This window comes from Saimiri boliviensis, chromosome 7 (genome assembly GCF_048565385.1).
Source record: "Saimiri boliviensis isolate mSaiBol1 chromosome 7, mSaiBol1.pri, whole genome shotgun sequence".
NCBI lineage: Eukaryota > Metazoa > Chordata > Mammalia > Primates > Cebidae > Saimiri > Saimiri boliviensis.
Genome location: NC_133455.1, coordinates 81,862,764 through 81,889,071, shown reverse-complemented (window position 1 = coordinate 81,889,071; position 26,308 = coordinate 81,862,764). Strand labels below are relative to the sequence as shown.

Sequence of the window (26,308 nt, the reverse complement as noted above, 5' to 3'; positions counted from 1 at the left end):
GATCCGCCCGTCTCGATCTCCCAAGTGCTGGGATTATAGGTATGAGCCATCACACCTGGCCTGCAACTCAAACTTAACTCATGATTTTTCTACCAAACCGGTTTCCCACTCTCATAATTCTGAATTTTTGATAAACAGAAGGCTGACCCTCCATGTAGTCACTCAGGCTATCCACCTGTGAATGAATCCTCAGCACTCTGCCTGGAAAGCCTCTCAACACAGCCCTCACCTTCCCAAGTCACCAAGAAGACTAATCATTACTATCCCATGCCCTTTCCATCAACATTGCCTCATGTCACTCTCCTGATGTCTTTCACTGGGGCAACTGAGGCAGCATCATAACATGCCCCCTTGCTTCTCGGTCTAGAATTCCTCAAATCTCCTCTCCATAGTACTTTCAGAGTTACCATTTAAAAGTCTCAACTCGAGACCCCTTTTGATTTTACCCACGGCCATGGCTGTAACCTATTTCCACAGCTAATGCAAGAACTTTTCAGTAAGAAAACAGGGCTCTAAAATGTAGACGCTAAATGATCTGAGTCCTTCCATTCTTATCAACTACTATCACTCTTCTCTCCAAGGGAAACAAAACTAGATAGCCCAGAACCCCAAAACACCATGTGCTTTTACATCCCTCTGCTTTTAGTGAGGTCATGTTTCATAACAGTAGATTTTCGGTTAGACACACATTAAATGATCCAACTCCACCATTTACTAAATGTGTGAGCCAGGGCAATTTACTGCATCTCTGTTAACCTCAGTGCCCTTGTCTGCAAAAAGAAAGTAACAAAGTTACCCCATTAGGGCTATAAGGAGGATTAAGTAAGGTAGTATATGTAAACTGCTTAGTAGTCAATGAAAGCATTATTATCGTCCTTTCCAGATGTTTCTTGGAATCTCCTTTCTCATATCTAGGTGATTCACCCTTCTGTGTCTGGTTCAACTCTCACCTTCCCTATGAAACTTTCCCTGACCTACTAAACAGCTTCTTCTTTACTCAGAGAGTATTAATCTAACAGTTATTTCTCTTTACTGCAATTGTTTTAACATCAGATGCACCTGTCTGGCTATGAGCAATTCCAGGGCTGGGTCCTCTCTTATGTTTCTAAGTCCTCAATAACATAAACCCAGGCATATAGTAAGCCCTCAATAAATATCTGTGGGATGCAGGAACACATGTCAGTATTTCCTCCTTGTTAACTCTTGCCTCTCTTGGAGTTGTTACTGTGAACTACATTGTGTACCTTCATAAGGAAACATGAAGTCAATGCTCCGGGAACTGGCAAACGTCCCTGGTGACCTAAGTCATGAGATGTTAGGCTTGCAGTGCATCAGCACCGACTTGGAGGCAAAGAACCTCCAAGTATAAATTACCTGTAGCAGATACATCAAATAAACCATGTATAAAGTACTTGTAGCAGACACATCAACCAAACACCTAAAAGCAACACATGCAATCTTAAAAGCTTTCCAGATGTTAGAGATTCATTTGAGAAGCTCTAGCAAAAGAGGACTTTGCATTTCAAATATTGCATAGCTCTAAAATCACAATCAAGCTTGAAGGTACAAGTAACTGACTTATAAAAAATGGGGCAGAGAGTAGGGCGGGGGTGCTGAGGGATCAGAAATGCCAGAACATTTCTAGAATGCATATGCCAAGACTACATCATAAACTAAGGATATTAAAAACCTCTCCCTCCTGCTAGGCCTCTTGAAGTCTGAGATCATGGCTTATTTTGATATGCCAATGTATAGCACAGTGTGTCACATTTAAAAATACATTATGAATACAATTGTTAAAATAGCTACAATTTATGGGTTCAAATAGAGCCTTGCTTCTTTGATCATGAAGTATTCTGGTATTAAATATTATGTAAAAACAATAGTCTAACCAGTTCGGTAGTTTTCATCTCTTCCAATAATAAAATGGCAAACAGCAGATATTGTACTGTGCTAACAATTTTGGGCGTTTTAAAATTTCTCTGAAGTCATCTTAGAAATGCTGTACAGTATTATGGCAATAGACCCGAGTCCAAAAAGACTGGAATTTTAGCTCCTCCTTAAACATTCTGACAGTCTCTATGGCCCTGAGTAAAATGTCTACTTTTTCTTCTTCAAAATATTGTTATTTTTAAAATGTGTATTTTAATTCACATTATCTTATAAAGGTAAAACTCATAACTGGAGAGCATTTCACACAGTAAAATGGTTACAAAAGTTATTATTTTAATATTTTTGAATTTAAAAATGCCTCCCATTTAACATTAGTAGAAAAATTATGAGAATTAAGATTGTGATTGGGCACACTTTTTTCTCTCACACAAACAGAAATAAACTACATAACTAAAGTGTAAAACAATTTATGCATGGCGATATAAAACAAAGCAGCAACGGACTAGATAAATTCCAAAGTTTATATTCTTTATAATCATATATTTTCCTGCCTACTGTATCACCTGCAAGAGAAAATACGGGCAAGCTCCTTAGATGAGATCATTTTTATCTCCTTAATGCCCTCCCCAAACCCCGTTCATTCTAGAAGTTCTTCCTACGTGTAACTGCCCTGGAATTAAAAACCAAAAATTTATAAAAATCTGACAGACACGTAGGAATATGGATCTACTAAGGTTCTTGCATTTATAATGAAGCTAGTACAATTTTCTAGAATGAGTAGTGTCCATCAGTATGTTAATACTAGATGCAGACGGGTGTAGGCTTTCACTCTGGCCTTGATATGAACTGGCTGGGGAATCTTGATGAAACCAGTTACCTTGTCTGAGTCTGTTTCCTCATCTATAATGGAAAAAGTAGAACCAGATAAACTCTGTGGTTCTTTTAACGTTTCCTGTACTATGAAATCTGCGATGTTACAGAAATAAAATCAAAACTAAACAACCACTGAAACCCAAATTCACACTTTCAAAGTCAAGCACCTAATAATTAACAGCATACTGAAGTTTACACACACGTTAAAAACAAGTAACTCTGGTACACGCCACGGCAAAATACAGGACTCCATTATGAGGAGTACTGAGAAGCACATTCACATCCTTCCTTTTCTGGTACACCACAGGCTCTCCCTCCAGTGGAGACTTGTCATTTTATCTAATTTCATTACATGTATTTCAATTGCAAAGAGGCTCTGATCAAGCAAAGCCCATCCTTACAAAATTGGACTCCACATGCAAACCAAATATTTTTTTCCCAGCTCACACACCATGTCATGTGATTACATCAACACATAGAAAAAAACTGGACGTTCCATTTTCCAAACTGTCAGATGATCCCAAACAAAAAAAATTCCAAACCCCTAAAATCAACGACAGTTCCTTAACTAAAATGTCACTGTGACAAGAACATTTAACAGTAATACACAGAACCATCCATCCTACTATCATCCACAGTCCAACACGGATTAACTTCTCTGCAATGAATTCACAGCCCGAGACCAGATGTGTCAAGATAGACAGAGAGGGAGAGGGAAGATAAAAACAGTAAAAAAACATTTTCCTATGAAACCTGCACACATCTCTCCAGGTCTAACAGGTGCAACTAGAGTCTAGACATCCCCTCACAGTTCTCCTCTGACAAACAAGTTTTCCCATAACATATGATCCCCAGATCTACTCCCCTGTAGGCCGGGGATGGTCTTTTTTTCAAGAACTCAACTTTCACTTGGCATATAAAACCAGTGGCTAGCAAGCATTCCTCACATAGAACCATCTTAGGCTGTTCCTCTGGAAGATCCCATTGGAAAAAAAAAAGACCTCCAAACCATCACCTCCTCCAAGCGCAGACCTCCTCCAGTCTGGCCATCACCATCCAAGGATGATCCCTGGGAGCTGAGAAAAGGTACATGCTGAATCCAGCTGGCCAGTCTCCGCAGCCACCAGAAACCAGTCCCACGCCGGCCTCTTCCCTCCCTCTGGGCCCTCTGAGAGCACAGCACCTGTTAGGTGCCTTTTCCTTCCCACCTCCAAAGCAATGCTTGCCCTTTCCTTTTGAATAATGTCCAACTGCAGAATCCTACAGGGTGTCTTGTTCTGACTGCTGCCGCGGCTCTTTATTTTTGTTAATGTTAATTACAATTTCTGCTGTGCTCAAACCTGTAGCACTCATAAAACATGCTTACACACGCGGGGGACAATTGGCGATGCTCCCTGCTGGCTGGAGTCAGGCCTGGGAGGCTCTTTGGGGGATCGATTTTCCGGGCAGGCCGGTCTGGCTGTCCCCTAACACATATCTGTTTCTATAAATACCCACTACCCATGGGGAGGTGGCGGAAGGACAGGGATGTTTACCAGGTCAGGGAAGGGAGCACTGGGAAGCAAGGACGAAAAATGAGGAAAGACAGAGGAAAGCAGCAAGAAGGAAGTTCCTAGGAAGAGGAGCTCAGGGGTGGGCGGGCTCCGGAGGGGAAGTGAGGGGCCCACGCCACGAATCTTCCTTTGTGGCTGCAGCTTTGGGCTCGCCCAAGTTCATGAGGGCGGCGTCGAGAGGCCACCGGCCCGGGTCGTGGGGCTGCTCGGATCTCGACCCCTCTTCTCCCGGCGTCAGAACCCTCCAAGTCCGGGTGCGTCTGCCTGGGGCCCCTCCCGCCCCCACCGCCCAGGCCGCCCGCGGGCTGGGTCTCACCGTGTGGGCTGCGGCGGCAGCGTTGCTGGCCCGGAGAGGCGGCAGGGCGATGGGGGAGGGCGGGCCGGTCCCCACTCCGCTCCGGGTGGCCCCCGCACCGAGCCCCGGGGAAGCCTGAAGCTGGCGAACGGCGCTGTCCCCTCCTCGGCCTGGAAGCCACGTGCGGGAGGAGACAAAAGAGGGTCAGGGGGGAGAAAGTCACCCGGACCCTCCCCCCAACTGGGCAGCGACACCGCTCTTCCAGGGAAAAACGAAGGGAGAGACCGGGGCAGTAAAAACGGGCGCTCGGGTCACGGCTCCCCAATGCACACCCACGGGCGGGGCGCCGGCAGCTGCAAAGTTAGGGCCCTGGCGTGCGAGTTCGCGACCCGGCGGGGGAGCCCGGCCGCGCTGGGGCTTGCTGGCCCTCGTTCCAGGCGGCCAGCGGCCGGGAGGTGGATTTGGACAGCTGAGCAGGGCGCCTCGGCCACGCCAAGCCCCGGGCAACGCAGGGCGGGGCGTCAGGCCTGGACGGTCCCCGCCAGGGCTCCCGGCGGGCAGAAGCCTGGTCGGGCGTTGGGCTCCCCTCGGAGGGGCCTTTGGGGCTGCGCGCAACCCTGCACGGAGCCTGGGGCGCGCGACGTCCGCCCGGGGGCTCCCCAGCGCCGTGCCGCCGACTTTGTTCGAGGTCCTGCAGGCGGCGGCCGCCTGCGCCACAAGGGCTGCCCGGGGCCGGCGGGAGTCCGGGGGGCGGCGCGGCGGCACGGCCTCCTTACCGGTCGGGTAGGCGGCGGGAGCGGCGGCCGAAGGTTTCCTGGTTAACATGGCCGCTGGAGAGGAAAATGCATCTCAGGGCTGCCGTCGCCGCCGCCGGTCCTGCTGCTACTTCTGGCGGCCGCCGCCGCCTCCCGGCCGCCCCTCACGCGGGTCCCCGGCGCCTCGTCGCCGCCTCGCGTCTGCTACAGCTAGACACACACAGTCCGCTGCATCCCCTCGGCCCGGGCCCGCCGCCGCGAGCCCCCCGCTCTCCTCCTCGCCGCCGTCCTCCTCTTCCTCGGGCGGCCGCAGCACCCTCCGGGCAGTGCACATGCCTCGCCCTCCCCTGCGCGCCGCGGGCCTCCCCGTCTGCCTCACATAGGGGCGCGGGGAGCTAGAAGCGCCGCAAGGACCGAGGACCGACTTGCTCGGGAGCCTCTCCCGGGCCCGCGTGCACGCGCCCCGGCGCACTCACACACACACCCACACACACACACACACTCTCAGGCGCCGGCGCGCGGCCCCGCCCCCGCCGCCCTCGCGGCAGCCGCAGGCCCCGCCCCCGGCTCCGGGGCCCGGGCCACGCACACCCCGCCCCCACCCAGCCTCCCGCCCGGCCCCGCCCGGCCCCTCCCCGCCCCCAGATCGCGCGCGGCCCCTCCACTCCGCGGAAAACTCAGCGGCCTCCGCTCGCCCCCTCCGGCCATCTGCACTGCTCCCCTCGGCTCCCCTCCGGCGACCTTCTCCCCTCGCCGGCCCCCGCGGCACCCCTCCTCTGCCCTACGGCGCAACCTACCGCTGCTGCCCTCCGGCCCAAAGCGCTGCAGAGACCCCCTCCCCTGCCACGCGCGTCCCTGAACAGGAATGCATTTTCAGCTCTTCGAACCGAACGGCTGACAATACTGCGTCCCAGTCCCCCCGTTCTGAGTCCAGCCACTTAACCACTCCCCTCTCCCCAATTCATCGCAGATAACTTAGTTGTGCGGGGGTCACCTCGGAGAATCGAGCCCCGGGAGGGGCCGCCGCTGAGCTCGGTGACCCTGAGCAGGGGCAAAAGAGGGTCTGCCCTCCCACCTCACCACACACACCCTCCCGGTTTACTGACACCAAGTGACCGCTGGCCAGTCGCTAGGACAAGGGGAGGCAGAGGCGCGTGTGGACCGCAGCTGGGGAAGCAGTTGGCTGTGGGTTGCTAAGCAAAAATAAACATCAGAGACACCTCCCATTTCTTTACAACTCCGAGCCTTTCCCCTGCGCCGCCACTGGGAGAGACACATTTTCCTTTCAGCTTTAGGCTTTGAGGGAGCGACACCTCGAATTCTTCTCATCCCCCCCACATGCATCTCTTTCCCCCTTTCCTTCCAAGACTGGTGGAAAATTCCCCTGCTTTTTTAATTCGCCATCTGCAACCTCTCTTTTCCTTGGAGACCAAAAAAAGTTGCTTTTCCTTCTCGCAACCGCGCCTCGTCCTGCGTGGCACACGGTCCGCCTCTGTACAAAGGTCACACAGGTTTTGCCACTTCAACAGTGAGGGAGGGGGCTGGGAAAGCCCGACAAATCCCGGATGACTGGGCAGAGTTATGCCATGCACTTCCTTCTCGAGAGGTGCCTGGTTTCTGATCTCCTGGGGCCAGGGGACCATTATGCTCTGCCCCGCCCGACTGTCTCTGGCTGGACCTACTGTGCAGGCCCGAACTAGTGCAGACTCCAGTCGGAAGGGAGCCACCTCCTGCGGAATTTCATCGCCTCTGCTGTTTGCAAATTGTCATAGCAACCTCCCACAGAGCGCGCCCGCAGCTTTATAGGAACGCCAAAAACTGTGTTTCAAGGTACAGTGTGACCCTCTCAGAGTCTCTGGGACTCCTAAAGAGGCCTCCAAGTTAGGGACACTGGCAGATGGAACCTGTGACAAAAAGAATTCTGCCTAGTATTATGCCCCTCCAACAAACAAAAAACTCTTTAGGGTCCTTCTAATAAAGTAGAACCACAGGAAAATAACTAATCCAAAAATATGCCTTTAGAGGAATCAGTATCCCCTTGTGCTTGTCACTAGCGACTATCACATTTAAATCCACATGCGGAAGCACAGTTAGTATTGAGAATCCACTAAAAGGAAAGGGCTACTAAGTAGCAGAGCTGACACTAGAACCGGTTTTCTGACTTCCAGTCTGATTTCACTTTCCACCACACCATTTTCCTTACGCTTTCAAGAAAGCTCACACCTCTTTTTTCTCCTTTCAAAACAATTGTTTTCATACCATTTTCCTTTTTAAAATGAGTATTTATTTTAAAATAAATACAGCTGATATTCAAATAAAAAATGTGAAGCAAAAAAATATCAATTTTAATATAATCTGACACATCTTTTTGCTTAAGTTATTCGTACAATACTTCAGGAGAAGCTAAATATGCCCGTTTTCTCATGAATAAAATAAATGCTAGTTACCAGAAGCCATAGTTTACAATTTCCAAATTAGTAATATTAATTTACTCCTTTAACATGAGGAAAAGGAGCACCGACTCTTTTTTTTTTTTTTTTTTTTTTAACAAAGGAACACAATCATTAACTTTAAGAAAGGAAAAGATAGACATTAGGGAGCTTTTTGTAGTATATTGTTTTATATCATCACAAATATAACTTCAATTTTATATATTTTTTGGAGCTTAACACAAGGAACAATTACAGTTAACCTACTCCTTATCTGTTTTGATTATAAATGGTATACCTTTGAAAATTACATTAATTCTTACTAACCTCTAAGTGACTATTAACCATTGCTTAGATTTTCCTCATTCTATTAAATATCAATGTCATCTCCCTGAGTGAATGTTAAATAGAAAAGCTGTGTAAACACACTAAGCAATGGTTAAATTTTTTCCTGTTTTTCCATCAAATTTTATTATTATAATGCATCATTATCAATTATCTTGTATAATTACACATATTGTTATCTCTTTATAAAACACTTTTACAAATATTACCATGTTTAATCTTCATAACGCCACCGCGGCAGATTTCATTTTAAATAGGAACCCCCTTAAAACCTTCATTCAGTTAGCAAGAGTATGCTCTTTAGGTTTTATCCACTGTAAAAACTCTGTTGGTTCTGTATGTTTCTAAAATCCAGATTCAGATAACAAGGAGGCAGGCAGGATCTAGCAGGAGTAGAGAGAAAGAACCAGGGAATTCAGAATAAAGCCTTGAGGAAGAAAGTTAATTTTTCACTGGGTAAAGTACCAGTCACAGGAAAATTGAAAATGAATGCAAAAATTGCTGATTTTAAAACACATTTACTCATTTAATCCCCTTATTCCAGAAACATTTACAAAGAATTTAGTATGTGCTAGGCCTAGGAGATATGGTGAATCATCCAATGCAGCAGACTACACGTCAGTCTGGCAATCTATTAGGAACTCATTCTTTTTTTGTTTTGTTTTTGCTTTTTTGTTGTTGTTGTTTGTTGTTGTTGTTGTTGTTGTTGTTGTTGTTGTTTGAGACCGAGTTTCACTGTGACACCCAGGCTGGAGTGCAGTGGCACAATCTTGGCTCACTGCAACCTCTGCCTCGCAGTTCAAGTGGTTCTCCTGCCTTAACCTCCTGAGCAGCTAGGACTGCAGGAGCCCACCATTATGCCCAGCTAATTTTTGTAGTTTTTGGAGTGACAGGGTTTCCCCATGTTGACCAGGCTGATTTCAAACTCCTTACCTCAAGAAATCCACCTGCCTCAGCCTCCCAAAGTGCTGGTGTTACAGGCATGAGCCACCACACCTGGCCAGGAACTCATTCTTTTATTCAATAAAGCAATAAGAACCTAACATATATTTGACACTATTAGTGGAATGCTATGGTATGAATGTTTGTTTACCCCCCAAATTTATATTTTGAAATCCTAACCCAGAATGTGATGGTATTAGGAGGTGGTTAGGTCATGAGGGCTCTTGTCCTCATGACTGGGATTGGTGCCCTTATAAAAGTGACTGTAGAGAGTTAGTAGCCTTTTCTACCATGTGAGGACACAGAGAGTAGGCACCATTTAGGAACCAGGAAACAGGCCCTCGCCAGACACTAAATCTGCCAGCACCATGCTCTTGAACTTTCCAGCCTCCAGAACTGTGAGAAATAAATTTCTGTTCTTTGTAAGTTACCCCGGTTATAGCATTTTGTTGTAGTAGCCCTAAAAGACTAAGACATGGGACTATACAGTTAAATAATCCCTGGGTCTGGTCATTGCTAGTAGGAAGTTCACAGTTCAGCACGGGAAACCAGACATTTAATGAAGTGAAAAGAGTGGTAAACAAGACATGTAGGAGGCAGAGAAACAGCACGCAGGAGGTAGTGAGGAGCTCCACTTAAGTGGTGTCTGGCAGGGGCTGTGCTTCAGTGGAGGTTATAAAGACGCGTGGGAATTTGCAAGTCAGACAAGACAGGTTAGGACATTCCAGCTGAAAGAAATTGGATGTGCAGAAATATCAAGGTGTAAGAAAGCATGGTGTGTCCTGGGGGAAGAGTAAGCAATTCAGAATAGAGGCAGCTTGGGTGGCAGGGAGAGGCATGGTACTGCTATCCTCCCAGGGTTAGGTTTATGGATAGATGGGGAGTCAACTATCCTAACCTTGCCCAGGCAGGATGGCTCATGCCTGTAATCCCAGCACTTTGAAAGCCTGAGGAGGCAGAACCAGGAGTTTGAGACTAGCCTGGACAACATGGCAAGACCCTCATCTCCACACACACACAAAAATAAAGTAACATTCTAATCTTTATGTGCTGCAGATATGCGAAAATGAAGTGCAGGAGCTTTTGGAGCAGCTCGATAAATTATTAAGGAACTGACTCATTTTGGTGAAGGTGGATGTAAGGTGAATCTAACTCCCTTTAAGCAAACACCAGGCCAGGTGCAGTGGCTCATGACTATAATCCCAGCACTTTGGGAGGCTGAGGTGGGTGGATCACTTGAGGTTAGGAGTTCGAAACCAGCCTGGCCAACACGGTGAAACCCCATCTCTACTAAAAATTCAAAAAAGTTAGCAGGGCATAGTGGTGGGTGCCTGTAATCCCAGCTACTGGGAGGCTGAGGCAGAATTGCTTCAACCCAGAAGTCAGAGATTGCAGTGAGTTGAGATCATGCCATTTCACTCCAGCCTGGGGAAGAGAGTCAGAGTCTGTTTTTAAAAAAAAAAAAAAAAGAACACCACTAACTGGTGGTACCTTCTATGTCTCCATCACCAACGTCCAAAACTACCCAGAAAAGAAAGTGAAGACCTTATGGCCTAAAGTCCACTTATGTAAACTTTTCAGAATCAGGAGGCAGGGCCTTCGTAACCAAATGGCTACAAGGTATTTGTAGTTGCCTCTGGAGGGTAGGTCTGTGGCCACTGCTGGTGTGGTAATCAAGAAGATGTTTCTATACCACTAGAAAGTTGGGGATGTGAAGTGTCTGGGCAGGTTGGTCATATGTTGGTCAGGGCAGTTACGGACCCAGTTTCCTCCATTCTAGTTGGGGGTGGGGGGACACATTTGCCTCCTAAGGAAATCTAGGTATTTGGAAAGGCTGCAGAGTTAGTTCAGCATTTCTTGGGAACGATACATCTGATTTTTCTTCTAGTTGCATCCTAAAGACAGAGCTGATGTTTAAAACAAGTAAGCAGGGAAAACAGAAAGTTATATCCTGGAGATTGGAGTGCTTTAATAAAAAGCTCATAGACAAAACAAGTGGGACCTCAGCTCAAGCTCTTCCTTTGACCCCATCAGGACAAATGCCAGAGGAGTGATATCCAGTATATCCAGGAACTTCAAAGGGACAGGAGTGCCATAACTAGGTAGGATCCCAGCAGCTGGCTTCCAGAGCAGTCTCCTGAGGCTAGTGGCTGTGCAATAGACACAGCTTATGTCAGTAGAGTCAGCCTCCAGGAGATAAGCCTGTGGGGTTGCATGAGGTGCAACCAGGAAATTACAGGCTGATTCCTGGGCCCTCAGGATCACGCTGGACCTTGCACCTGGTGAGGAGTGATCAGGTAAAAGGGGTAACAGAGGCCGGGTACTATGGCACACGCTTGTGATTCCAGCACTTTGGGAGGTTGAGGTGGGCAGATCATGAGGTCAAGAGATGGAGACCATCCTGGCCAAAATGGTGAAACCCCGTCTCTGCTAAAAATACAAAAATTAGCAGGGTGTGGTGGCATGCACCTGTAGTCCCAGCTACTCAGAAGGCTGAGGGAGGAGAATCGCTTGAACCTGGGAGGTGGAGGTTGCAGTGAGCCAAGATCATGCCACTGTACTTTAGCCTGGGCAACAGAGTGAAACTCCATCTCAACAAAAGGGGTGGGGGGGTGGAGTAACAGAAGCTCTGAAAGTCTCTACTAAGCAATCTGCTATGAGAGAAGCAATGGTGCAATTTTGCAAACCAGAGAAGATTAAGGGGAAAAGTTCTGTGGTGTTCCACACCATGGGGTCTTTGGTGCTACTCTAACCAAAAGTCATGCCATCCCCTAGCTAAGAAGTGGTGAATGAGAGAAGTATGTTCTGTGAGCACTGTGAGAGCCACACTGGACACTTCTGCAGGTCTGCCTCAGCACAGATTCAATAAAACCTCACTGAATGGAACTGAACTTATTTCAGCTAAGGATGGGATAAGGGCAAATACCTACATTCAAACTGTTCAAACTGCGCATATACAATGAAAATGAACCCAACTTGACTGATGGCTTAATCCATTAATTCTGTATGTATTGATTATCAAACTCCTACTATGTTATGTGTCAGGCACTAATCTAGGTATTTAGAACAAAGTAGATCAAGTCCTTGCTCCATGGTTCCATTCTAGCGTAAGGAGAATAACAATTAACAAACAGTGCCTATATTACACATCAGTTGGAGATAAGTACTAGGTGAAGATGAAGGAAGGTAAGAGGATAGGGAGACATGGGAGAGGGCACTCTATTTTACTTAGAGTCATCTGTGAAGGCCTTTCTGATGAGGTGACATCTCCACAGATTTGAAAGAATTGAGAAGCTTATGGGAATCTCTGGGCAGAGGGCCCAGGAGATGCAAAAAACCAGCAGATGCAAAAGCCCTGAGGTGGTAACATGTTTGGGGCACAGCAAAGACGGCAAATGTCTTGAGCAGTGAAGTCAGCAAGAGAGAAAGTCATAGAGATGAGGCCAGAGATATAGCCAGGTATTGTTATTGTTCCACTGAACTTCAGCCTGGGAGACAGAGTGAGACACTGTCTCAACAGAGAAAAAAAAGAAAGAGCGAGAGATAGCAAACCCACATGCCTGTAATACCAGCACTTAGGGAGGCCGAGGCAGGCAGATCACCTGAGGTCAGGAATTCAAGACCAGCCTGGTCAACATGGTGAAACCTTGTCTCTACTAAAAATATAAAAATTAGCTGGGTGTGGTGGTGGGTACCTGTAATCCCAGCTACTTAGGAGGCTGAAGCAGGAAGATCCCTTGAACCTGGGAGGCAGAGGTTGCAGTGAGCCAAGATCATGCCATTGCACTCCAGCCTGGGCATCAAGAGTGAGACTCTATCTCAAAAAAAAAAAAAAAAAAAAAGAAAAGAAAAGAAAAAAGAGAGAGAGACCGAGCAAGAGAGAGAGAGAGAGAGATAGAAATGGCAAACCTAAGGTGAGGCATTACAACTCTTAAAAAAAATTCTCAATGTATTTTCACACCCTTTCAAAATCACATTGAACTAAGCACTGCGGAAGATAAACACGCAATGCAAGCCATGGTCTCTATTCTCAAGGAGCTTTCAGTCTGGCTCAGGAGAAAAGCCACACCTCAGGAAACATTTCAACAGCACAGTAAACAGCACGTGCTGCTTATGTTCCTTTTGCTCATCAAATCCACTCTATTCTTCTCCATGCTCCTCTGTCCACATGAGGCTTTATAAACAGGGTCACTGAGTTCCCTTGCCCACTGACTTCTAGTAGGATTTGATGGGTGGGAGACAGAAGCCAGTGAGGACAGGCTATTTATCTTCCCTGGTTCCCTCCATGATGGTTTGCCCAAATTGGCTATGCCCCTTGACAGAAGACCTCAGCTCTTGTCAGGAGGCCCTCTCCAGCTGTAGCTATTCCCTTGGAGTTTTGGAACTCATCCAGTCCCTTTGCCCCTTCAAGTCTAGAGGCAGTAAGGGTTTCCTGCGGCTACTCACTGCAGGATGCTTCATTTTCCCTTGTCGATTTCCCTTCACCCTATCCATACTTTAGTACTCGGTCTTTAAATTAAATTCTGATTGTGCCGTTTGTTCTGCCAGATCTTGCCTGGTTCACAGGACAACATATATCTAAGTACCATGTAATGCAGTTAATGGGATCACCTGAAGGCTAGGAGAATCTAGGTTTGTTGGAGGAGTCAGGGAAGAATTCCTGGAGAAAGTGGAATTGATCTGGGCCTTGGAAAATGAGCAGGCTTATCTTAAGCAGAAGAAAGTCAGTTCCCACTAAAGGAGCAACAGAAATGAAGTCAGAGGAATGGGAATTAGCGCTGCAGAAGGTCAGGTGGTCCCTACGTAGAGAATAGGAACTGAGGACTGGAAAACAAGGTGTCGAGGAGCATAGTGGGCTGAACCCAGGCCATGGACTGCAACAAAAAGCCAGAGAAAGGTTCACACGTGAGGGGGATGGACACAAGAGCCTTCTGGAAGTTTCTGAGCAGTGAGTTGGCCTGAGGAAAGTGCTAAGTAGGGAAGGTTCATCATTTTGGCTGCAAGTGTTAGAGAGTGAAGAGACCAGTTTGAAGGTCATTTTCAGGAGCACCTGAGGGTAGTGCCAGAGCAGGGCAGAGGCAGATACTATTTAGATGCTTCCTCTAGAGCCCAGGAGAGGAGCCTTTGTTTTGAAGTAGAGAGAGGCCAGAAGGGCCAGATGGTTTTCTTGCTACCTTTGGGTTTGAGAAGCATACACAGTTCTTAAAGCTGCTTATCTAGGCATTTTGTAATAAAGCTTATTAAAATGATCAGCTGAAGTGAGATATAATTAAAAGATAATGGGTCAGAGAAGTCTGGAATCCAGAATGATTCCCTCCTCACATCCTTTCCCAGTGGTGTGCAGACGGAATTTATGAATCACTCAGGAAGAAAATGAGGTATTATCAATGAGGAGCAAATAGTGTGTTCTGGAGCCCTCTTTAATAACTGATGTCTCATCTATAGAGAGGATGGATGCACTGGCTGCTTGCTGACATTGTATACCAATGTTTAAATTTTAGTTTAAACAAAAAATGTACATGTCATTAAAAGAAAACCCAAAAATCTAAAGATCTTTCCTTTGCTATCTTGTTTTTTAAAGAGGTATTGTAAAGAGATGAAGGAGAGAGATACTCAAACACACCACCAGGATCCAGAATGACTCATTGCCCTGGTTTACCGGCAGCCCTGGGCATCGGGGTCCCATACACGTTGGATAATATAAGCCAACCATGCGTATTTGGCTCCTCTAACTCCAAGCCTCCATGGGGCGAGACCAGGGACACAGGCTTTTATTTCCCCTTCAGATGTACGTCTGTTATAGGAAAAGTTTAGAAATGTCTGGTTCAGGATAGCCCTGCTCACCAGGGAAACCCAATAACTCTAAACTATCTCTGGGGCTTCCTAGATCTGGGTTGGATGGAAAGAATGCAGGGGGGGTGTCAGGATAAGGGATCCTTCCAATGAGTAACAGTGTCCTTACATCTTGGCTTCATGAGTACCCTCAAAATAATAGCTAATGCTTATAGAATGCATTTTTATGTCTCTTAGTGTTCTAAGAGCTTTTTCCATGTGGATAAATATAGTTCTCACAATCAACTTGTGTGGTAGGTCTATTAATCCTGTTTTAGAGATTAGGAAACTGAAGCACAGAGAAATTAACTAACTTGCCCAAGGTCACACAGCAAATAAATAAATGCCAAGGCAAGTAGTTTGGCACTACAGTCTGTGAAGTTGTTGCTTTCAGTATTAAAGATTTAACTAGATTACCACCATGATGACATCAATCTTGTTATGACCATCAATAACATTTCAGATCACAAAATGAGCTGTTCAGTGAAGCCCCTCATGTTGGTATGGTCAGGCCACTCTCCGGCTTTCCCCAGCAGCTTGTTACCCAGAGCAAGCTTACTTCATAGATGCAAACAGTGAAACAAAAACATCTAAAAGACATGTCAAGAGACACTAGCAGAAGTAGAGAAGGCATTAGGTTTAGAATCCAAATTTCTTGACTGCTAAGAAATTTCTCCCTCTTTTCCCCTCAAACCCCATTATTACAAAATTTCCTTCATTTTAGGGATGAGGGATAAGTACTCCTAAAAGTACATGCCATATAATGGGCAAGATTTGATGCATTGGGACGGTGGGGGGAAATTCTTACTGTAGCCCCAAGAGTGACTTGAGTCTGGTGTTTCAGAATAAACTTTGCCAGAGTCATAAAAAGTCCAAATGTAAGTTAATTATTTCTCCTTTATCTTATTGTAACAAATCTACTCCTCTGCTTCAAGTGAATGAAAAAGAGGAGTTCATGGCAGTAGAAATAGGTCCTGTCTACCCATATTGCCATTCCACAGAGGAACCTACACCATCCAAGGGCCTTGGAAAATTGCTTTTAATTAAGTCATACATTTATGCACGTCTGCACTCTCACTCAAGTTAAAGTCTGGGGTGGCAATGTGTTGGCTTATTTTGATAGCATAAACAGTCAGTGGGCAATCTAAGCCCCAAACCCATCTTTGTCTTTAATTAGCTAGGCAAAGGCAAGAGAAATCATTTTTCGGTGATTGAATAATTTAGGCAATTGTTCTGGAAAAGTCCTAGAAAATTTTTAACACCTTTACATTCCAAAATATCTCTGATTGATAAAGAGCTACTTTAAGAATCACTGTAGACAATATATTGTGCTTGTTATTTATCTCTCATAAGTGATATTGGACAGATCCATTGTTTACACAGCACTGTTTTCTAATGAAGGTTCTGAAATACAGAAACTCGAAAGGTCTGTAAGCAAATACTCGTATTTAGCATGTGTGCAGGTGACTGGCCATTGATCAGCATTTCCAACTGGCACAAATAATACAAACTAGTGAAGAAATAATAAACTATTGGCAGGCAGATTATAACAGATATGCAAAAACAGATTACAAGAGAGTTTGTTAATTGGGCAGGAAAAAGAGGTTTGCTTACTGGACAAAGAAAAAAAACAGCTTTCTTGCGACCTGGAAGGGACAAAAATAAGTCCCTTCCAGGGACAAAGAGAGAGCGAGATCAATGCTTTTAAATAACAGCAAAATATAAATAAATCAGTGGAGGTACTAGAAGGGATGAAGAGCAAGAAAATAGGTGTGAGATTTGACTCGGCAATTCCGTTGCTAGGTATATACCCAAAGGAATAGAAATCATTCTATCATAAAGATACATGCATATATATGTTTGTTGCAGCACTATTCACAATAGCTAACATACGGAATCAACCCAAAAGCCCATCAGTGGTAGGCTGGATAAAGAAAACATGGTACATATATACTGTGCAAGGCTATGTAGCTATAAAAAAGAATGAGATAGTGTCCTTTGCAGGAACAAGGATGGAGCTGAAGGCCATTATCCTTAGCGAACTAATGCAAGAACAGCAAACCAAATACTGCATATTCTCACTTATAAGTGGAAGTTAAATGATGAAAACACATGGACACACAGAGGAGAACAGCAGACACTGGGGCCTACCAGAGGGTGAGGGGTAGGAGGAGGGAGAGGAGCAGGAAAAGTAACTAATGGGTACTAGGCTTAATGCCTGGATGACTAGAAAATCTGTAAACACACCACTGTGATACGATTTTAACTATATAACAAGCCTGCCCATGTACTCCTGAACTTAAAAGTAAATAAAAACAAGAAAATCGACGCGGAGAGACAGCAAGAATGAGAAAGGAGGAGATAGAAGAAACTTCCTAGAAATTTTTACAAGAAAGAAGAGGGACAGGATGAAATGTATGAGATGAGGCGAAGCATGAGATTAAAAGCTTTTAGGCAAAACGTAGAAAAAAATATGAATAGAATACCAGAATCAAATTATTTTCTTATAGTACACATCGTGACTTCTTTTCATTTGGAGCTACAGTCTGGTTCTGTGTACCAGTGATTCGGTCAACAACGCGCAACATATACGATGGTAGTCTCATAAATTCCAATGGAACTAAAAAATTCCTGTCGCCTGAGTGATGTAGCCATTGCTAAGTCGTCACCCAATGCATTATTCATGTGTTTAAGATGCTGTTGCTGCTGTAAACAAATACCCTGCTGCCAGTCCTATAAAAGTATAGCAGTACAATTATGTACAGTATATATTTGAAAATGATAATAAACAACTATGTTACTGGTGTATGTAGCTACCATGCTAAACTTTTATTCTTACAGTGTACTCCTACACTTATTTAAAGAACTAACTTCAAAACAGTGTCAGGCAGGTCCTTCAGGAGGTATTTTAGAAGGCATTGTTATCCTAGGGGATGACAGCTCCATGTATGTGTGTTATTGCCCCTGAAGACCTTCTAGTGGGTCAAGATGTGGAGGTGGAAGACAGTGAAATGGATGATCTTGACTTTGTAAGCCTAGGCTAATCTGTCCTTGTGTGTTAGTTTTTCATTTAAAAAAAAAAATGTTTTTTAATAAGAAAATTTAAGGCCAGAGTGATGGCTCATGCCTGTAATTCCAGCACTTTGGGAGACTGAGGTGGGTGGATCACCTGAGGTCAGGAGTTCAAAGACCAGCCTGGCCAACACAGTGAAACGCTGTTTCTACTAAAAATATAAAAATTAGGTGGGCATGGTGGTGCTTGCCCATATAGTTCCAGCTACAAGGGAGGCTGAGGCATGAGAATTGCTTGAACCCAGGAGATGGAGGTTGCAGTGAGCCGAGATGCACCACCGCACTCCGGCCTGGGTGGCAGAGCAAGGCTCTGTCTCAAAAGAAAAAAATAAAATAAAAAATAGGAAAAAGCTTATACAATACATACATACCAAAAGAAAATAATTTTTGTACTGCTGTACGATGTTTTCTGGGTTTCTTGTTGTTTTTGAGATAGGGTCTCACCATGTTGCCCAGTGTTGCCCAGGCTGGTCTCAAATTCCTGAGCTCAAGTGATCCTCCTATCTTAGCCTCCAGAGTAGCAAGGCCTACAGGCATGCACCACAGCTATGTGTTATTACAAGAGTCAACACATTTTTAAAAATTAAAATTCATGAAGTAAAAATGTTACAGTAGGCCGAGGTTAGCTTCTTGTTGAAGAAAGAGAACTTTTTAAATAAATTGAGCATAGCGTCAGTGTACAGTGTTTCTAAAGTCTGCAGTAGCGTACAGTAATGTCCTAGGCCTTCACATTTACTCACCACTCACTCACTGACTCACCCGAGCAACTTCCAGTTCTGCAAGCTCCATTCATGGTAAGTGCCTTAAACAGGTATACCATTTTTTTTGTTTTTATACTTTATTTTTACTGTACCTTTTCTATATTTAGACATGTTTAAATAAACAAATATTTACCATTGCGTTACACCTGCCTACAGTATTTAGTATCGTAACACGGTGTACAGGTTCGTAGCCTAAGATCAATAGGCTGTACCATATAACCTCGGTGTGTAGTAGGCTGTACCATCTAGGTTCGTGTAAGTATACTCTGTGATGCTTGTACAATGATGAAATTGCATAAAGAGGCATTTCTCAGAGTGTATCCTCATCATTAAGTAACACGTGACTGTATTTCAGTTTTCCATCTCAATGGAGTTGTTCCATTTTGGGCATCTGTTTTCCTTCTCTCTTCTCTCATATCAATGTGCTATTTTCCTTTCCTCCTTGCCCAATTTACAATGAGTGAAGAATCTGACAAACGTTTCATATAATATATGCTTTACAGGGTCAAAAACAAAACAAAACAAAAACCTCCTTGATTGCTTTGTTCTTGAGCCATATGTCAGGCTGTGTGCAAAGTGTTTTGCCTGAACCATCTCCTTGACTCTTCACTACCACCCAATCAGGCAGGTATGTTATCATCCTGATTTCAGAGACAAGGAAAAGGAGGCTTCGAATGGTTAAGAGACTTGTTAGTAGTTGGCAGTGAATGGATTTGGATTCAGGGAATCTGATGCCAGAGCTCACTTACCCACTCAGAACTTTGCACATATGCTGTGGGGCATGGAGGATGGGGAGGCCATCGTCTTCCACTATCTGCCCACACATTTTCATCTGACCTAACAGTGGCACCTGCAGCTTCCCTGTTGGTGCTTCTGCACCCCCACTCCCACTCCCAGTGGCTGGGGAATCCCATTCACAGAAATCCTGACCTCAGCACACCCAACCCAAGCAGATCTGAGATCTCTTCCATTTTTTACTGTAAGCTTGTTTTCATGCTGCTGCTTCCCTGGCTCATCTCCTTATTTCGTCTTCCCTTATGTACTGTTTCTTGAACAGAATTGCTTCCTCTCACTACAGAGCTATTAAGACAGCATCTGGGAAAAAAATGAAGTTAAGACCCAGAGAATTTATGCAAAAAAAATGCTCTATCAAATATGAGAACTTGACTGGAATTATACATTTCTGACGTAATTCAGTCAAACACAGTCATATTGGTATGTGGGAATGTTAACTAATAATCTAACTTGGTAGAGAGAGATGATCCAAGACTAAGAAATTACTATATATTTCAGATCTTTGAAACAAACAAAAAAGTGTCTACACCATGGTGTCAGACGAGATTTTCCTCCTCGAGTAATGAAAAATCAACAAAATAACATAAATACAATCAACAGAAAACTAGTAAGATGACTCTCCAAAGAGAAATAACATTCTCTAACCTGGTAAAGCAATGGAAAAGAAAGGCACTTCCTCCTTTTTAAAAAAAAAAAAAAAAGTGTTTCACATGGAGCTAACTGGCAGCAAAGAGTGTCTAAAAGGACCATTTATGAAGAGTAAGTCAGGGGGAAACACTAATATCCTGAAATCCTACAAGATCTTGCAAAGTGCCAAAGAAATCACTGAGCAAACACATGGCTAGCTGGCAGCTGCCCTGGAGCACGCGGCAATGTAAGAACTTCCTTCTTTTTTGGAGAAGGACCACATTTTCAACAGCAGCCGCGTCTGACCCCAGGCTTACCACTTCTAACCCTTATGTCAGCAAATCTCCCCGAAGTTCACAAAGTAAGTCCTGCTGAAGGGTAAATGGCCAACCTATATTCAGCAGCTTCCTCTTGAGACAAGCTTTTCCAGTCTCACTTTTTCCTCCATAGCCCTCCAGATGTATCTTTTCTCCTAGAAAAGTTTTCCTGAAATGATTTGGGATTACTATACCATGGCAGTGGGAGTAAGTTTACTAAAATTGTCCTTAATATCTCTTAATTCTAAATCATGTTCTAGCTTCATTTCAAGCAATGAGGACTTTTTAAATTCCCTGAAGAACCTAAGGAAATTTTGATTTGTCACTGATGGGACCAAACAAGAACCCTACTCACCTTTTAAAACTAATCTTGAGAAACGACTAAGCCAGAAAAGGTAAACGCCTTCCCTACATTTAAAATACTATAATTCTGACTTTTTCCAAGGTCATCCAAAAGTCGACATCAATGATCCAGGACACAGCTAAGGAGCAGAAGAGACTTTTTTTTTTTTTTTTTTTTTTTTTGAGATGGAGTCTCGCTCTGTCACCCAGGTTGGAGCGCAATGGTGCAAACTCAGCTCACTGCAACCTCTGCCTCTTGGGCTCAAGCAATACTCCTGCCTCAGCCTCCCAAGTAGCCGGGACTACATGCCAACACACCCAGCTAACTTTTGTATATTTAGTAGAGAAGGGGTTTCACCATGTTGCGCAGGCTGGTCTTGAACTCTTGACCTCAGGTGATCCACCCGATTTGCTCTCCCAAAGTGCTGGGATTACAGGCGTGAGCCATCCAGCCTGGCCACAGAAGAGACTTTTTAAAGACTTGCAGATAAACACAACTGGTGTCACAAAATCCTTGCATTGCAATCCATGAATTTTGTTAATAAAATAATCATCCATCCTTTCACTCAAAAACAATCCGTAGCATGGTACAGTGGTCAGATGGCCTGAACACAAATTGTGTCTCGCCTGCTTACTAATTATATGATTTTGGCAAGTTTCTCAAGCTCTCTGTGTCTCAGTTCTCTCATCTGTAAAATAGTATTTGTATTGTAGGGTTCATATGAGGATTAAATCAGATTACCTATTTAAAATTCACAGAATAGAACCTAGCACACAGAAAATGCACAAGTATGAGCTATTATTTTTTTATACACCTTCCAAGGAAACTTAGAAATCTGGTTTCCCAAGCCATTGCACATTAGAATTAGCAAATTAAGAAAGGTGGGAGGATGGTAGTAAAAGACCCACTTTTAAAGTAAAGTGACAGTAAATTGTAAAGTGACAGAAAAATTGTCAAAAGAAAGCAAAGGATCTAAAACCCATAACTGCTTCAAGCCATAGAGCATTGCAGTAAGATGCTCTAGACCCTTCAATAATCCTAACGTGTTAACACAGCAGATGTGATGAATGATCTTTTGCAGTGATTAAGAAATAGTTCAATTTTGCTCTTTATACATAACTCTAATTTGTGAAGCAAGAAAGAGTACAATAATTTTATAAGTATCTTCATTAAAATACTTGAAAACTATTTGGTTGCTTCTAAGGAGCATGTTTTAGTTATGTTGAAAGTCTCCTACCTGGCATACCCCATGTACCTATATTAGGTAAGAAACCATGTAGAGATCTGTTTAATAACTTCAACAATACATGCATGGTTGAGACTTTTAATGTAAATATCAATGATTTTGAAATGTCAAATCATAATATATACAATAGTCTGACACTAGACTCACAAATCCATCTGAAGATGTCGCATTCATTTAAACTTGTATTTACTACATCTAAGATGTATGCCTAACTCTGCACCAGGCATTACAAAGAGGCACAAAAGATGTTTAAAATAAGCTCCCTCTCCTCAACGAGCCCATTAGCCCATCCAAGCAATGAACACTGAACTCCACAGTGCTTTGTTCCCTGGCTGATCCTGTGTTTATCCATAGTGATATGAAGGCTCTGCCTGAACTCTCGCTCTAGGAAGAATTGAGTGATGCCCTGACACCCCCAGTTCATACTGTTTCCAGGCTTCCCAAGCTTCTGCCATTACTCTGTGGTCTTGTCCTGTTGGCTTACTGCTTTTGCTGGGGAAAGAAAAAGTTGTTTTCCCACCTTAACTGTTAGCTGGTAAGGGTTTTTTGTTTTTTTGTTTTTTTTTGTTTTTTTGTTTTTTTGGTTTTTTTTGAGATGGAGTTTCACTTTTGTTACCCAGGCTGGAGTGCAATGGCGCGATCTCGGCTCACCGCAAACTCTGCTTCCTGGGTTCAGGCAATTCTCCTGCCTCAGCCTCCTGAGTAGCTGGGATTACAGGCACGCACCACCATGCCCAGCTAATTTTTTGTATTTTTAGTAGAGATGGAGTTTCACCATGTTGACCAGGATGGTCTCGATCTCTTGACCTCGTGATCCACCCGCCTTGGCCTCCCAAAGTGCTGGGATTACAGGCTTGAGCCACCGTGCCCAGCCTAAGGGTTTTAAGATATTACCTCCACTCTGGGAATGTCTACTCTCTCAATTAATTTAGAGGAGAAAAATGAAGACCCTCTCTCCTGCAAATCTACAGGTGTATATGGAAATAAAGTCACCACAGTGCAAAAGATTCTTAGGAAATTTCCTTGGAAGACAGAACATTTCTCAGCTTCCTCTCAAATCACAGTGCCTGAAGCATGGTCCAGAGGCCTCATTAGGCTATGAAAATGATTTGAGTGTAAGCAGTCCTTCAGATATAGTCAATTGCCTGGTATTCCTGCTTTTCAATGAAGATTTCCAGATAGAATGATGGAGAAAATGAGTTACTGGGAAAGTCTATGAAGAATAGCCTAAGAGTCATAATGAAAATCTCTCCTTCCACTTGTTCATTTCCGTTAGAACCGTCGTTTTACATCAGCTTATATGATTTCTGAAGCCCAACATCCTTCAAAGAAATATTCCAGGAGAATCTTACAAAATGTCAACCTATTTTAGAAGTAGCAGAGCGTAACTCTACCTCATTTCACATCATATTTAGCTTAATGCTGACTTAACTTTCAGAAGATTTATGCAAAAATAGTAATAAAAGTTGATAACTTTCATTTTTAAAAATTCTGAAAAGATAAGCAATTATTTTTATTCTATTATTTTGCTTTTAGTCTTTTAGCACTTGAATAACATGATTTCATATTGAAACCTTCAGGTCATAAAAATGCTTTCTTCTGTTTCTTCTGTGTAGGAAAAATCATTGCCATAACTATGCAGGGATTTAAGGACTCAGTTTAGTCAATAATTAAAACTGTTTGTATGTAAATGGCAAAGTTAGAAGTTACAAAGTTAGAAATTACAGATCAAAAGCAGCCTGCATATATGTTTTGTTTGGCTTCTACAGTGTTTTTTGAAAATGTGAACTAAATGCCAACATTTAAAAATCAGGAGATTTCATGTAAATATCCAGATTTCTGGCTTTTCTGGAAATAAGGCAAAATCTGTCTGTACTGTGCTTTTTCCTAGTCCTGCTTGGCAACAAAGAACATCCCCTACCTTTCATAGCTTCAGCCCTCCCCACCCCCGCTTACCCTGCAGGCCACCAGAGTCCCCACCACTTCCTGTTATTGTGTGTGTGCTAGGCTGGCTTTACCCATTGACATTACCTACCTTTCTCCAGCAGGCATTTAGATTTTTAATTCTACTATGAGTTTTGTATTTCCTGAGATTTTTCTCACCACCATTTCTCTGTTGCTACAAATATATCCTGACATTTCTTTCTTTTCATTTCTTATGCTCCATTTCTTGGTGCTACTGCCAGACTAACAGAGGTCAATTGTAATTTGGGCATTCATGCTGATGGCTTTCAAGCTAGTTTTGTGCAGTAAATACATACCTGGCACAAGAAACATTGTTTTCTCTTGTGCTTGAAAATCAAACCAATTTATTCTTAGCACCAAAGAGTGCAAAGACCCTAAAGCCACTGCCTGTATAACAGCTCACTGCAGTAAAACCTCGTGCAGCTTTTATAGACAGAGTTTGCTCTATTTTGGAACGCCTCCTCTACACCAGAAGCACACAACTGATATCTTACTGTTACTAGTTTGCTTTTCCTGAAAGCAGTTTTGAGGTTCTGAACTTCCTGTAGAAGTTCATAAACATGCTTTGTACCAAGAAACAATTCAAATGTCTCACTACTGTAGAAACACTCAGCTATAAGTAATATATTCAGAACAAAGATGACTCTTAAAGCAAACTTCTTTTCTGATATACTTTAAATATTTGTCCCATCCAAATCTCATGTTATAATTTGATCCCCAGTGTTGGAGGTGGGTTCTGGTGGTAGGTATTTGGGACTTTCAGGATCCTTCATGAACATCCATCTTTGCATAATGAGTTAGTTCTTCCTCTGCTGGTTTCTGGGAGATCCGATTGTTAACAAAAGAGCCTTGCACGGGCTCCTCTCTCTCTTGCTTCCTTCCTTTCACCATGTGATGTCAGCACCCCTTCCCCTTCTGCTATGATGGGAGGCTCCCTGAGGTCCTCACCAGAAGCAGATGCTGGTGTCATGCTTCTTGTACAGTCTGCAGAACTGTCAGCCAAATAAACCTCTTTTCTTTCTAAGTTATTCAGCCTCAGGTAGTTGTTTATATCAACACAAAGTGAACTAAGGCATTATTCAACATTGCTGTTTAGATACCTGATAAGGATATGGAAGTTAATGTAGCGAGTATTGAATGTGTGGTTTCTTCTTCTCCACCTCTGTTTTTCCCAATGTGTGTTTCTTATCTCAGCAAATGGCAAGAATAGCCTTTGGGAGCCATTCATGATTCTTCTCTTGCTTTTACACGTCACATCACAACCATCTGCAAATCCTGTTGATTTTACACTAAAAAATATCCAGAATCCACCTACTTCTCACTACTGCCACAAATATCACCATGTTTAAAGGCACCATTATCTCTCCTCTGGATTATAGAAATAGCCTCTTGACAGTAGCCATACCAATCTCTTCACAATGTAAGATTATAGCACGTCTCTTCTCAAAACTCCCTGACAGTTTCTCATTAGCCAGAGCAAAAACCAAAGTCTCTGGAGTGGCTAAAATCTCCTGTATGATTTATGTGCTCCCTTTTTGCCCTTCACATGTTCTGCCTGGTTTTACCCTGCCCTGCTCACTTCGCTTCAGCCACACTGGCCTTGTTGCTGCTCCTCACACACACCGCACATGCCCCACCGCACGTGCCTTCCCTGTTGCTTCTTTTCCTGGAATACTCTTCCCCAAGAATACTCTCTTTGCCTTCAGGTCTTTGGTAAATGTTGCCTTCTTTGTTTTATTTATTTATTTAAGACATGGTCTTGCTCTATCTCAGGCTGCAGTGCGGTGGTGTGATTGTAGCTCACGCAGCCTCAAACCACTTCAAGTGATCCTCCCACCTCAGCCTCCCAAGGCGCTGGGATTATAGCCATGCCCAGCCTAAACATTGCCTTCTTGGTGAGATCTATTTAAAGGTGCACTCTATTTAATGGCGCATTCTGTTTAAAATTGCAACGCTGCCTCTCAGACCCCAGCTTTACTTTCTTCTTCATACTTGTCTCCATATGACATTTTATTTGTACTCACTCGTCTTCTCTTGGCTCCCTCCATTAGAATGGATGCTTTCTGACGGTGGGGACTTTTGTCATTTTTTTTTTTTTAACTATTGCTTTTCAGTACCCAGAACAGTGCCTAGGACATAAGAGTTCCTTGATAAATATTTGATGAATGAATTAAGTAGAAATGCCATCCATGTAAACTTTTCTATTTTCAGAATTGAAATCTACAAAGAAGAATGCATGCTTTCAATCCTGAGCATATTTGTATG

The 26,308-nt window shown here is 43.8% G+C and overlaps 1 protein-coding gene across 4 annotated transcripts in view; it reads right to left on the bottom strand.

The window, feature by feature from the left end:
• DYRK2 (dual specificity tyrosine phosphorylation regulated kinase 2) overlaps positions 1-26,308 on the bottom strand; it is a 61,111-nt gene that overhangs the window by 8,147 nt on the left and 26,656 nt on the right. Inside the window, exons 1-2 of one of the 4 annotated variants that reach the window (XM_039472327.2) lie at positions 5,391-5,866; positions 4,636-4,784 (exon numbers count right to left, since the gene is read on the bottom strand). The exons of 1 other annotated variant lie outside the window; for it this stretch is intronic. In XM_039472327.2, the coding sequence (XP_039328261.1) occupies positions 4,636-4,784; positions 5,391-5,439 (198 nt within the window). In that variant the 5' untranslated portion in view covers positions 5,440-5,866. Of the gene's footprint in view, positions 1-3,781; positions 4,591-4,635; positions 4,785-5,390; positions 5,867-26,308 lie in introns of those variants that run through there. 2 more of the 4 variants (XM_039472328.2, XM_074402868.1) reach the window with 2 other exon arrangements.